The sequence below is a fragment of the Stegostoma tigrinum genome, chromosome 31 (genome assembly GCF_030684315.1).
Source record: "Stegostoma tigrinum isolate sSteTig4 chromosome 31, sSteTig4.hap1, whole genome shotgun sequence".
NCBI classification, from domain to species: domain Eukaryota; kingdom Metazoa; phylum Chordata; class Chondrichthyes; order Orectolobiformes; family Stegostomatidae; genus Stegostoma; species Stegostoma tigrinum.
In genome coordinates, this window is record NC_081384.1 from 32653998 (window position 1) to 32667872 (window position 13875).

Genomic DNA, 13875 nt, shown 5'->3' on the forward strand with positions numbered 1-13875 from the left:
TACTGCTTTTTTGATGTTAAACAAAGTGTCTGTTTGCCCCATCGTGGATGAAAATAAATCCCATGAGAATTGTCTGAAGAGCAGGGCAGCCCTCCCTAGCACTAGCCAATATTTATTAAGCATCATTTAAAAAAAAGATAATCTAGCACTCATTGTGGGAGCATGCTGTACAAAATTGAGTGCCATGTTCCCTACAATACAACCATAGCTATGCAAAACAAGTACCTCAGTGACTATGCAACATGGAACACTGGTTTCGAAAGATGCTTTTTTTTGACATTTCTATGTGTATCATCATACAGACTGGAGCAATTCAAATATTCACCAGCACCATTTTCTGAGGGCTAATACAGATGGGCACTAAGCATTGGCCTAGCCAGCAATGCTCAATGAAGAATTAGGCAATGATGAAACAGTCCAGACAGAGTGAAGAGGGATATTTTCCAGTCAGTACATGTTGGTGCTGATTGCAGCTGAAAGCTTCAAAAGCCCATTCCTAACAGAACAAATAGGACAGAGGAGACCGACATGATCTGATGTGTACATGCTGGCTCTTTGAGATCGTCAAGAAATTACTGCTATTCGCATAGCGCTGCAACTATTTCCTACATGATTATCTCTCCAACTTCCTTTTGAAAGTTATTATTTACACTTCTTCCACTAGCCTTAATTAGGGAGCGTTTTAAATGCAAAATATCTGGCAGCAGTTCTTTCTCTCCCTTGTGTTGCTCTGGCTGTTTTAGCCACCACCTTAAATCTGTGCCTTTGTTAAACAAGAAAACATTTTCAGCGACTAGGAGATAGTAAGGACTGCAGATGCTGGAAAACAGCCAAGAAAACGTGGAGCTGGGGGAGCACAGCAGGTCAGACAGCAGACGAGCAAGAAAGTCAAAGTTTCAGGTCAGGATGCTTCATTGGGACTGGGGAGTTGGGTGGGTGGTGGGGAGCTCAGAAATAATTAGAAGGGAGGATTGGGGTTGAGGGGAGGATAGGTGGGATGATGATAGGGGGTTGTAAAAATTGGTCAGTGTGAAGAGTGGGTTGGATAGGTGAGAAGGAAGACAGATGTGGTCTGTCAGGTCAAGGAGGTGGGGATGACAGGAGGGGTTGTGAGGGGGGGGGGGGGGGGGGGAAAAGAGAGTTTGAAGCTGGTGAATTCTACGTTGATGCCATTGGGCTGTAGACTCCCGAAGCAGAACATTACGTGTAGTTCCTCCGGTTTACGTGTGGCCTCATTCTGACTTGAGGCGGCTCAGGATGGACATGTCAGGAAACAGGGTGGGGGTGGCAGTGCCAGTGGCAGGCAACCAGAAGGTGGTGTTGATTAAAGTTCGGCAAAAAAGTCACAGTCTGTGCATGATCCCTCCAAAGTAAAGGAGAGAGGCAACATCGGGAGCAGATACCGTCCAGGTTAGAAGGTGTACAGGTGAATCTCTTGTTGGATTTGGACAAAGGTAAGAGGGGAGATGTACGGGCAGGTGTAGCCCTTCCTGCTACTGCATGGCAAAGGTGCCAGGTGTGGCTGAAGGGTTGGAGCAGTCTCTACAGAAAGCAGATGGGGTGGGGAAGGGAATATCTTCTTGGTGGTGGAGTCAGATAGCAGGTGGCAAAGATGCTGCATCGGATTTGGAGACTGATGGGGTGGTACGAACACCCTTCAGATTCAAAACATCAGATAAAACTCCCCTTAACCTCCCTGCTTTGGGGGAGGGGGAAAGAGAACACCAACTTCTCCAGTTTTATCACTGGAGTCAAAAATCAACTTGCCCTTCTAGTAAATCCTTGTTGCTCCCTCGAAGGCTATGTGACATCCTTCTGAAATAAAAAGTGGCTCCCAGAATTGACCAACACACTTCAGCAGGGGGCTGTGACTATTATTTTGTGCAGATTCACTTAACTTGCTTTTGTATTCTAAAAGGCAGAGTTTTGTCAGTGATGTGCTATACTCAAAGGCAAAACTGTAACTGTATGCCACTTCCACCTTCTGGCTTCTCCCTTTCTCCACTCTCCACTCTCCACTGCAAAGGTACAGCTCTATGATGGGAAGTGCTTTTCCAGTGACAAAACCCATCATCAGCTTGCAACAGTATAGCTGCCAGTGGGCCATAAAAACAAAGGCTTGCTGATGAAATAGAAGCATCAAGGTCAAACTTTCTCATCCATATCTGCTGCCACTTGGACATATTGAAAACATTTTAAAAAAGGTGTTTTTACATTTAAACTTCATGTCACATTATATTACTTGAATAAAGGTGAAAGCAATGTGGAAAAAAATCAAATCTCCATTCTGGTAGGAGATGTGTGGAGTATTTCGTCAATGGTAAAAGCTTGGAAAGTGTAAACATACAAAGGGTGTCCTTTTAATAAGTCAATGCTGTCACAGCAAGCACAGAATGTTAGACTTTATTATGGGAGAGTTCAAGTACATAACAGCAAAAGACTTGTTTCACATGTCTAAAGAATTTAGTTAAACTGCTCCTTGAGTAATGTGTACAGCTTCTGTCTCAAAGATATTATTGCCACACAGAGGGAGTCCAATGAAGGTTCACATCTGCTCTGAAGCAGCATGATCTAGCCTTGAAATGTTAGCTCGCTCTTTCCATGGATGCTGCATGGCCCGCTGTGATCGCCAGCATTTTATTTTCAGAAGGTTCACCAGACTGGTTCCCAGGAAGGCGAGACTGATATGGAGAGAGTTTGGGCAAACTGATATGTATTCCGTAAAATTTCATAGACTGATTGAATTATTGAAATGTACAAAACGAAAAGAGATAGACAGGATAGCTGCAGGTAAGATGTCCCTCCGATTGGGGACAACCTAAAAATAAGGGGAATACTGCTCAGGTCTAAATTGAGGAGCTTTTAAGCTCAGAGGATTAGGAGCCATTGGAGTGCTGTATCCCGAGGGCCGTGGAAGCAGTGTCTTGGGGTATGTTTAAAGTAAATATTGACAAATTTCTGATGAGTAATTTATAGGGTTATGGGGGTGGTGTAATTAAAAGGACCAAATTTTTAATCAGCCATGGTCATATTGAATGGTTGGGCAGATTCAACAGCCTGAATGGCCTAGCCCTGTTCCTAAATTGAAAGGCTCAGCTGGTCTCAGCCAAACAGTTAAAATGTACTGGAACACAATATTTGGTGGAAATTGAAGGTTACAGGAGAGTCAGTTTCACTATTTACCACATTCCTGAAAGTCTTGCACCATCTACAAGTTTTGATTGTTGTAACTTGTATATCCAGGTCCAGCTCATTGTGCGTATGAACAAAACATGCATACTCTCAGGCAATTAGCAAAGACTTTGCAGTCAGCTCAACATCAAACCTTCACAGAATGCATGCAAAATCCAAAAAGGATTTGAAAAGAAAAACTAGAAATTTGAAATAAACCAGAAAATGATAGGATAGTAAAAAAGAGATTGCTTAGTTCCCAAAGAGGTGGTCAATGCCACCTTTTGTGAACAAAGATATGGTTCTTCACTTCAACTGTCTTTTAATTTTGGGGTATTTTTAAAAGGACACAGAATGTCAGTGTTGGAAACAGCAGTCACCTACTGAAGGAAAACAGTCCTGGACATAAAAGGTAAAGTAACTGATTTTCCTCCTCAGATACAGATGCATTTCTGTATTTCCATTACAGAAAAACAAATCTTGAAAATGAATTTAAAATACAAATAAAACTTCTACTGATTTACAAAATTAAATCACTTGCAAACATAATGGTAATTAAAATGAACCATAAAAGACTGTGGCCCAAGTATTCACAATATAAATATACCTTCAAAATCATATACAGAGATTATATTTGCAACACGCACGCTGTACAGGACAAATAATACGCTGCCTGAGCTCAGTTTCAATATTTGCTCCTTTTAATTCAAAAGCTCCTTGATCCTAATTATTTGAAGGTGGTTGGAAGTGGCTTCCCTCTCTGCTGTGCTAGCCTGCCTCTTTGAAAAGAGTTGGAATATTGCAGGCCAAAGTTTCACTGTATTAAAAGTGAAAAGTAGACAGATTTTATCTCACGTTTATTATACTGTGATACACACACACACACACAAATGTACCCGAGTTGACACATAAGCTGCACATGACCAGAATAACACACACACACACACAGCTTTCTAACCTGCATTGATAGAGTCAGCATCTGACCTCCGAGCTCCAGTCCCAACATTTGCTGAAGACGTCCCCTTCTCTGCCGCCTGCCTGTCGGCCGGCTGCTGACGGGGTTTCTGCAGTCGGATGTGAAAGGTAGAAACGTAGCTCATGTTCTTTTCTCGCTCTCTATCTCAGTCGTACCGTTGTCGTCCATCCGAACTCTTCAGTGGCTTCATCGCAAGCGTTTGTACCTCAACAGTGCTCACACACTCCCTCAGCCGGTCAAAGTTCCTCTCGACAGGAAACCAGATAGCATTTGGACGAGATGTTCGATATAGTACAAACACTGCAGCTAACGTCTTTCTAACAGCGCTGTCCCCCGTCCAGGAGGACAGGCAGCAGTACTGTTGTACAGCAAATAGGATAGAATAGCAACTCCGAGCTGCTTAAATAGTTTCCATTCGACAGCTCCCTATGTCAAAATCCTGTGTGACCTGCAAAAAAAAATCCCCCTCCCCCCACCAAACATAAGGCCAGCCGTTTAATGTTATGGTTCCAATACAAAGCAAGTGCACTGCGCCCCTCTAGTTTATGTTAATGTGTTCCTGTTTTGAGATAAAACTGTTGCGAACAGCCTGTGCCCCAACACTTGTGATTCGGTTGTTTAAAAAAATGTACACAATCCAATGTTCTTGTAGGTTGCAAAACATTCAGTATTTCGAGAGGGACACTCGGTGTGGATAACAGTTACACAGCAGTGAGAACAAGTGGGTTTCTCCTTCCCCCTTTCTCTTGGATAGTCACAGAAGTGACATTTTTCAGGCCAGCTAACCCGAAATCAGAAAGTAATACTAACTTCACGCTTATTACATCCTCCCTTCATCGTCTCAAAGCCTGGCCCACACTTGTGAATTCAATCAGTTGCTTAATCCTAACATTGTGACTGGCTTTCAGAGTATTTCTCCTGGTTTGGATATCGCCACATTGAGGATGTTGCCTGCAGTCTGAAGTAATTCACAGAATTAGTGCATCACAAAATGAAGCTAATCGGCCCATTGTAGCTGTGTTAACTTTCTGAATGGGCCTTTTCTCTCACTGTCATTCCATGGCTAAGTTTTTAATTGTTTGTCCTTCAGACAGATTTACCATCAGCAAGCTATTACTAATAAAAAAACCCACCAAGACAATCCAGATACACTTGATTCATAATGGTTGGAGGGCCTTGCCCGCCGCAATGCCATATTTGATTGTTAATTGAGGTTATGTGTTCAAATTGAAGACTAATATCACGGAACTCTTGTTCAGACAAAGGACAATCAATGTGGTTCCTCATCCAGAACTATCTTGTGGAAGTTCAAGGGAAAGTAATTCTTGGTTAAATTGTTCCTTTGCCCCTAAGGAAACAAAATCTGTGATATCAGTGAAAGGGATGGAGGTAACACCTGTGAAGCCACATCTCCAATCAGTCCACTGGAGAATCCAATAAGGAGAAATGTTGTAGTATTGTAGGATCATCAGGCACAGGAGCAGAAATAGACCATTCAGCCCATTGAGTCTGCTCTGCCATTCAAATAATCTTCAACTCCACTTTCCTGCCTTTTGCCCATAATCCTTGATTTCCTTACTGTTTAAAAATCTATCACAGCCTTGAGCATATGATCCAGTCGACAACACTCTTTCATAAAGATTTCCACAGATTCATTACCCTCTGAGAGAAGAAAATCCTTCTCATCTCTGTCTTAAATATGTGATCCCTTATTCTGAGATTGTACCCTAGACTGTCTCACAAGTGGATATGACCTCTCTGCATTTACTCTTTCATACTGTACTTTATCACAGTGACAATCTTGTAGCAGGAACTCCATCTCATCAGTTGAGGAAACTAAGGGGGCGTTCGGGGACAGTGAAAGGTACTATGTGGGTCCTACATTGCCATACACTCAGCTGACTGGGCATTTCACAACTGGTGCTTCGATCAGTCCAAAGCACAGTTGCTTTTGCAATAATTGTTCCAGGCTCAAGACAACCCCTCCACACCCAAATTACTGTTGGCAATTAGGTCATCTTGAAAGACTCTAACACTGAAAAGCAAAAAATAAATGTAATTCTCCAGCCCCCAGTCTATCAGAAAGATATCTTGAGCCACTTTCAGGATGACAACATTGTGACATCGTCGTCAATTGATCGGCCCTCACAGGCTGCTACCAGCCTCAGGGAAGAGTGACGAGAGGTTAGTCTCACACTGGCCGTAAATTCCCCAAAATGCTTCAACAGTTAGTGGTGGGGGAGGGGGTTGAGTAAACAATAATTTTTAATGCTTGCTTTCTTCAGCGTGGACACTTCCTCATGTTCCTGTGAAAGTGGTTAGCAATGACTCGAGGACAGTGAAGCATAAGCAAAGACCGTTGAACTTTCAATTTTATTCCTTTATTTTTCTAGTTTACATGAAGAAGTTAAGTATTACCTTATTTTTTTATTTTTCTATTTTTCCTCTGATGGTAATGCTTAAAGGTTTAGTTTTGTTTCTTTTACTGCTTTGTACCTAAGCTTTTTTTGTACCTAGTTATGTTTCTACCTAAGATGCCACCAAGTGTGACGACATTGTATACTATTCACTGCACAGCTGTACTTCCGTACATGCATGCACATGACAAATAAATCTAAATCTAAATCATAAAGAAAATTGCAAATACTGGATGTCAGAAATTTTTTTGGGTACCATGTGCATCTAAGTCAGAAAGTTGTAGTTTCAAGCCCCTCTCCAGAAAGGAGTTGAAGCAGACCATTCAGCCCATCGAGTCTAGCCTGCCCTTCAATGAACTGAGAAAATACTCCTCAGCTCTACTTTCCTGCCTTTTGCCCATGAAGCTTGATTCCTTCACTGATTAAAGATCTCTTTCTCAAAGTTGAAATATAATCAATGACTCAGTCTGTACAGCGGCTATAGTTAAAAAAATCCACTGATTCACAGCCCTCTGTGAGAAGGTATTTCCCCTCATTTCTCTTTTAAATGGATGACTCCTTAGTCTGAGTTTATGGCCTTTCATCCTACAGTTTGCCACAAGAGGAAAAAAACTCCCTGCATCTACCCAGTCAGGTCCCTTCAAAATCTTATATGTTTCAATAATTCAGAAATACAGTTTAACACTGTCAGCTGTGGCTTTGAGTCACAATATTTCAGATACAAGCGCCACCTCAGGATTTGAGTTTAAAAGTCAAAGCTGACACTTTGGTGCATTACTGAGGAAGTGCTGCATTGTTATGGCTGCCATTTTTCAAATTAGACGTTAAACTGAGTCTCCACATGCATGCTCAGCTGGATGCAAAAGATTTCCTGGCACTGTTTAAAACAAAAGCAGCAAAGTTATTCCCAGTGTCCTGATGAATATTTATCCCTCGATCACCTCATAAAAAGGATTATTTGACCGTATTGTTTGTGGGTGCATTGTGCACATCTTGGTCTCCTATGCTTCCTAAATTATAACAGTGACTGCTCCTCAAAAAGTGACTCCTCCTTCATTGGCTGTAAAATGCTTTAAGGTGTCTGGACTTGAAATGCGCTATATGAATCCAAACTGTTTATTTTTCTTTCAACATACCCATGGTACTGAGGGACTTTAGGAGACGCAATCTTTTGGATGAGACCTTAAACCAAAGCATTGTCAACTGGACATGAAATATCCCACAGCACACTTTTGAAGAGGAGCAGACAAATTATTACTAGATATTGTGGCCAATATTTATCCCTCAATTCACATAACTAAAAATTTTTATGCGTCCATTATTGCTTTGAATTGTTCTGTAAACATATTTAAATGCATGTTATTGTGGTGTAATCTCTCTAGAAACACTTCTAGAGAAAGGTGATCAGTGCTTTCACAAACTACAAGCAATATCAAACTTAGTTCACGACAATGTGCTCACATGATTTATCTTTCAAAGGTTTTGATGTAACTGGAACCTATCATGATTTACTAAAAGCCATTACGATCACATTTACAATAACGCCTTTTCATCCTTTCCAAGCGCCTCTGTCATTAGATATCCAAAATTAATTATTTTTCTCTCTCCCTGGCATGTGTTCAATTCTGTAATAATGGACCAGTGAAGAAGATGTAAAACCTGTTTCTGTGACTAGACGCACCGATTTCTTAATTAACAAGCTCCTTAAAAAAAACTTCCAGGTTTAGTAGTGAGGGAAGTTACAGTCTTGCAACATAGTCAGGGAGTGGCACTGTGCTCCTGATCAGACCAATCGAGTTGAAGATGCAGTTGTTGAGTGCCTTGCTGTTGTGGTAATTTAAGAAAAAACTAATAGAGTTGGTGTTGAAAAAAACAAAATGCTGGAGGTCACAACGTCTTGACAACTCAAAACAATAGTTTGCTCTCTCCATGGATGCAGCCTGACCTGCTCTGATGTCAGTATTTCTTGTTTTCAGTGCAGATTCCAGCATCTGCAGTAATTTGCTCCAATTGTGACATTTCTACCTCGGATAAGGGGAGGGCATTCTGCCCAGGCGGTTCGATTTTCCATATTTTATTTTCTGCCTTGCAATCTCCACTAATGTTTGTATGGATATTATTTAGAATTGTCCTTACTACTTCTGAAAGAACAGACTTCACAGGCCAGAAGTAATGGTGAATCATGTGCTTTGTGGCAAACTATGGAAAAATAATGTTGCTATTTCTTGTTGGATGACAATACTTCAGCAGACTGAAAGTAGATCGGTATTCTTGAACTAGCCATTACCCCTAACTTAGTTGTTCCATTACAGGCAAATCAATGGCATTTGCCTAGCAATGTGTGACATGGCCCATGTTGGACCTGTCCACAAAATAAAGAACAAATTCAACCCTGCCTATTACCATCCTATTAGTTTACTCTTGATCACCAGTAAAGTGATGGAAAGGATCTTCAAAAGTGCTGTTGAGTGGTACTTGTTCAGTCATAATGTGCTCATTTGATGTTCAGCTGAACTCCTAGCCTCTGAACTCCATGGCAACAGATAAAGCAAGACCCCATCATTGTTGTTAAACTTCTAAATCCCAGTTAAACAACATTGCAAGGAATGCAAGAACATTGCAATTTCAACATTGTTGGAAGTTGTGCTCTTTTGAGAAAAAAGTCCAGGTTAGGCAAGAATTTTTCAAAAAAGTACACAATACTCCCTTTCAATGTTCAAGGTTAAACAGATTGACCTTGTGTGAGTCGGTGCATTTGTGTAGCCAGGTGTTGATATATGTCTTTAAGTCTCACAAGAAAAGAGGTAGCCCACATCATATTTGCAAGAAGATGTACTTTTGTAAGGGTTTTGACAGCAAACTATACTGGCTTATACATTGTAAGTGGCCTATGTGCAGACACGAGGTTTGTTGTATACAATTAGCTGCACCCAACTGAGGTGAGGCAGGAAACAAGCTTCCACTTGCTCCCTCTGACTGCAGTGTATGTACTAAACACATTGCTAATGGATGCTGAGTCTACAGGTGTCCAGGCTCCTCCAGGGCAACCATGAGCTAAAGTCAGTGTGCATCTCATGAAGGGGAGGTTCTGGAATGATCGCTGTAAGTGAAGAAAGTAAAACACTGGAGAGCTCAATGCAAGGGGTGAAACGGAACACATCATTGTTCCACAGAAAGCCCCCCCCACTGTGAAAAACATACTTGGAGCAAATAGCTACAGAAGTCACTGAAAGCAGTTTGGCCCCAGTGACCTGGCTGTGATGACGAGAAAAAGTCAAAGGCCACATATAACTGGACAAGGTCCGTCAATCCAGTTACAAATGCTGCTGAGTCTCTGCCACATCACCAACCTCGCTCACCATTCAATGCATCATAACTTCCCACTACCTAGTCATCAGCAATCTTGAGCAATCTGGAAATCACGTCCAACATTCACCCTTACTCTGCTCAAATACACATCTCAAAATTCCACATCACCAGCAGCTATTCAACTTTAATAGATACACCCCCAAACACAGGGCAATGCGCTCACTGAACAAGAACAAAGGATACCTTTTACCCTTCCACATGAAAACTGTCTTTCCTTACAGGATCCGTGCCCCTCTATTCCCTTCCTTTTTATGTGTTTCATCCAGGTGCTTCATGAATGCTTCTATTGTGTCTGCTTGCACCACCTCCTCTGGCAGTGCAATCCAGGCACTCACCACCCTTTGTGTGAAGACCTTGCCTCAGACATCCCTTTTAAACTTTGCCCTCCACTTCCCTCCCCACAACACCTTAAACCTGGGTCCCCTTGTAATTGACCCCTCCACTGTGGGAAAAAGTCTCATACTTTCCACTCTATCCATGCCATTCACAATCTTGTAAACCTCTATTAGGTCACCCCTCAACCTTCTGTGTTCCTGTGAAAACAAACCCAGTCTGCCCAACCTTTCTTCATTGCTAAAATCCTCCCATACCAGGCATCATCCCGGTAAACGTTTTCTGCACCCTGTCCAAAGCATCCACATCCTTCTAGTGATGTGGTGGCCAGAACTGATGGCCTTCCGTCTCTCTTGAAAGACAATGTTGCACGTATGGACACATTTACAACACTACGGTATTTTGAAGGCGATCCTGAGTTACTGACACAGCTGTCTCCAAGCTCATACAACCAGCTTTGCCCAAACCATCCTGGAGGCAGTTGTGTTCCTCTCTTAGCTATCTATTCCAACTTTACTTCACAGTCATCCCGCAAACTTGCTCTCCATCTGAATGTATCTCTTCACTTACCTCAACCCTCTCCCGTTCCTCAGTTGTGCTTTCAAATAGATGAGGCGTGTCCCCTGGATGGCCAGTGCAATGAAGGGTGAGAAGAAAAGCAGACCTCTGATGGGACCTCACATAGTGACCAAGATCCCTGAATGCATGTGCAATTGCCAACTGCTTCCCGTAGGCAACCAACCTGTTTGGTCATGTGATCCGATATTCACAGATACCACGTCAGATCCTGGCACAGCAGTTACCTTTAAGATGGGATCAAGATGATAAAGCACGAGGCATGAGTTGGCTGTTGCAGGGCTGGTGGGGGGATAGGGGTGCGTCTAGCCCTTCTGACAGCGCCTCTGGTGGGAGTGAAGTTGGTCAACTCCAAGACACATGGACACATCTGTGAAGCAGAGTCTGGTGTCCAATGCCTCCGCTTGTGCTGCAACATGGTTTGAATACAATATCTGAGTATTAGGGAGGACGCTCCGTTTGAGATGCCTGCTGTTTCTCTGCAAGCCTAGCTTGGTGATATGCTGGCTGCCAGTGCTCAAACAGGCATGCACGGTTCCACAGAGCAGAAAACTATCCAATACATTACCAGCATTGCTCACACCCTACTTGAGCTAAATAATAGTGGCCCCATGGAGCATCAATATGCTGCTGTCTCTCAGGGTAACAGGTCCTCCTCCTACCACTCCACCCACTGTTAGCCTGCTTGTGCAAACTGCTGCTCCTGAAGATGTAATCAAAAGTCAGTTCCTAAATGCGCACAGCTGCTTGGGCTGTTCTTGCTGGGTTTCCGCCACTGAATGGCTTCCATTAGCCATGTTGTAGTCTTTGAGATGTGACTGTGGAGGACAGGAAATGGTGCATGTAAACAGAGGCTAAGAGAAATCATAAGTGTGTGTAGAGTATGCGGTTTCTAATCCTGTTCCCCTGTTTGTGGTCTTCATAAAGAACAAAATCTCACAGACACAGCATTTGGTTCAGCCACAAAACTTGTTTATTAAAATAAACTTCCCAAAGTCCTGATACAAGACCACTAAACTAGTCTAAATGACAGCACACATTGATTACATTAATGGCAGTGTTGTTGGATAAAATAATTATAGAATTATTTCAACATGGTGGCTTGCATTTCAGGATTTTGGGGAAATGTATGATCTGATGATTTCCATCAGAGAAATGGTCAGGTAAGGAACTTTGGGGAAGCAAGAATGTAGGAGTGCTTTCAGGAGAGTTTGATGCTGAGGAGCTCCTCACAGACAGCCATTTGGAATATTGGTGTCCTAGATGCCTTCTTTCTTCCTCTCCTTGCTCTCCCTCTGTCTTAAGGATTGACCAATGTTCTTTGGGCGTAAGTTCGACCTTCATGTTTGTCAGGTTACCTGGAGAGTGGATAGCCCTTGTTGCCAAGCAGCCACCCTCTGGATCAGAGCAGTGGGTTAACAATGGACAGGTAGTGCCAATGCCACCTTATCAAGTGTTCACCAGCTTGATGCCATTTGCATGCTCCCGCGGCAGCCATTCTGTAAGTAAGTAGAATTCTTTGCCATTCTCGTACATCTCTGCAATAAGATCCATTGAACCACATGATTGCAGTCTATCGCACCGTTGGGAATCCTGTTCCCTGGAAAAGCCATGTGTCCATTCCTCCTGCTGGCCCCAGCTTAGTGAGAAAATAGTGAAATCTCTTCTCATGATGTACAGGAAATCTGTGACTTCCATAATATGATGCTGTGTAGTGAACTGAGAGATATTAGCCATAGCAGTGGAATGAACCCGAGTGGTATAAAAATAAGTGTTAGAAAAAGGAGTATAGGCATTGGGTATAGGCATTGAGGAGAACAGTAACCTTTGTGGCCACTGGCAGCAGTGGCCTTCTCTTTTATTGCAAGTCTAGTTGTGGAGCAGTGACATTGTTGCAACATTGCCAGCCCAGAAACTCCTCTTGGCTGATGTGGAGGTGGGAGAAGTGCTCTCTAAGTGTCCAATGGGGATTTATCATCTGATTGAGAAATCCCTACCTTCTATCCCTGCACACCACCTTGTGTTTCTGTTCCCCAGCTCCACCATTTCCCTGTTAGCTGTAGTGCAAGAGGAACTGTGACTATAGTTCCCCTCCCCAAACACTGCACAAATTGGAACAAACTCTTTGCTCACAGACCTTCAAAACCTGTAGTAAAAGTCCAGCGCCACTTCTTGCTGACTGAAACAAATTGTGTCAGCTTCTCCAACCAGAAAATACTTCCACTTTGATAGAGCAAATAAGCCCTTCACCAAAAAGTCCCAAGCTGGTGTCTTTAAATTGCGCTGATGGGGAGTCTGTAGTGCAGCCGATTAAAGAACGTTTAAGAGCTCAACAGGAATCATGCATATGGTTGGTGAGGTGATCCATGGCAGATTGAAAACAGAAACTGCACTAATGCTGACTGACACTACAACCTACCCATTCCATGTACTTCCAGTATAACCAGTGCTTGCATGGCATGTCCATGTTATGACCCTTTTGAATGTGGCAGTGCCAGAATCACTAGAAACAGATTCCCCACAATTTCCACTTCCTCTGGGCTCCTTGAGTGTTGCAATCAGCTCAACAGTGGACCGCCATTCTGTAGCCCAAAATTTTAACAGGACTTTGAAGATCCAAGAGCGAGGCAATCGAACAATTTTTCCATGTTTGATTTTGTAAAATGTTATTATTTATCTTCAGGATACAGGCAGTTATGACAACTATTGTCTATTCCTCGGAGATAATAAGAACTGCCGTTAGAGACAACACAGTGTGGAGCTGAAGAAACACAGCAGGTCAGGCAGCATCAGAGAAACAGGAAGGTTGACATTTCGGGTCTGAATTGAAGGGTCCCTACCCGAATCATCAACTTTCCTGCTCCTGTTGTCTTCAGAGATAGTGGGAACTGCAGATTCTGGAGAATCCGAGATAATAAAGTGTGAAGCTGGATGAACACAACAGGCCAAGCAGCATCTTAGGAGCACAAACGCTGATGTTTCAGGCCTAGACCCTTCATCAGAGCTTCTGGTTCCATAGGCAGGTGCTGAGGA

The 13875-nt window shown here is 42.8% G+C and overlaps 1 protein-coding gene across 5 annotated transcripts in view; it reads right to left on the reverse strand.

Annotated features, from left to right (window-relative positions):
• Positions 1–4516, reverse strand: part of LOC125466446 (myosin light chain kinase, smooth muscle-like) — a 94596-nt gene extending 90080 nt beyond the window's left edge. For 4 of the 5 annotated variants that reach the window (XM_048560965.2, XM_048560964.2, XM_048560963.2 and 1 more), the window contains exon 1: positions 4130–4516. In XM_048560965.2, coding sequence (XP_048416922.2) covers positions 4130–4271 — 142 coding nt within the window. In that variant the 5' untranslated portion in view covers positions 4272–4516. The remainder of the gene's footprint in view (positions 1–4129) is intronic. The other variant, XM_048560962.2, reaches the window with a different exon arrangement.
• Between the last annotated feature and the right edge of the window lie 9359 nt (positions 4517–13875).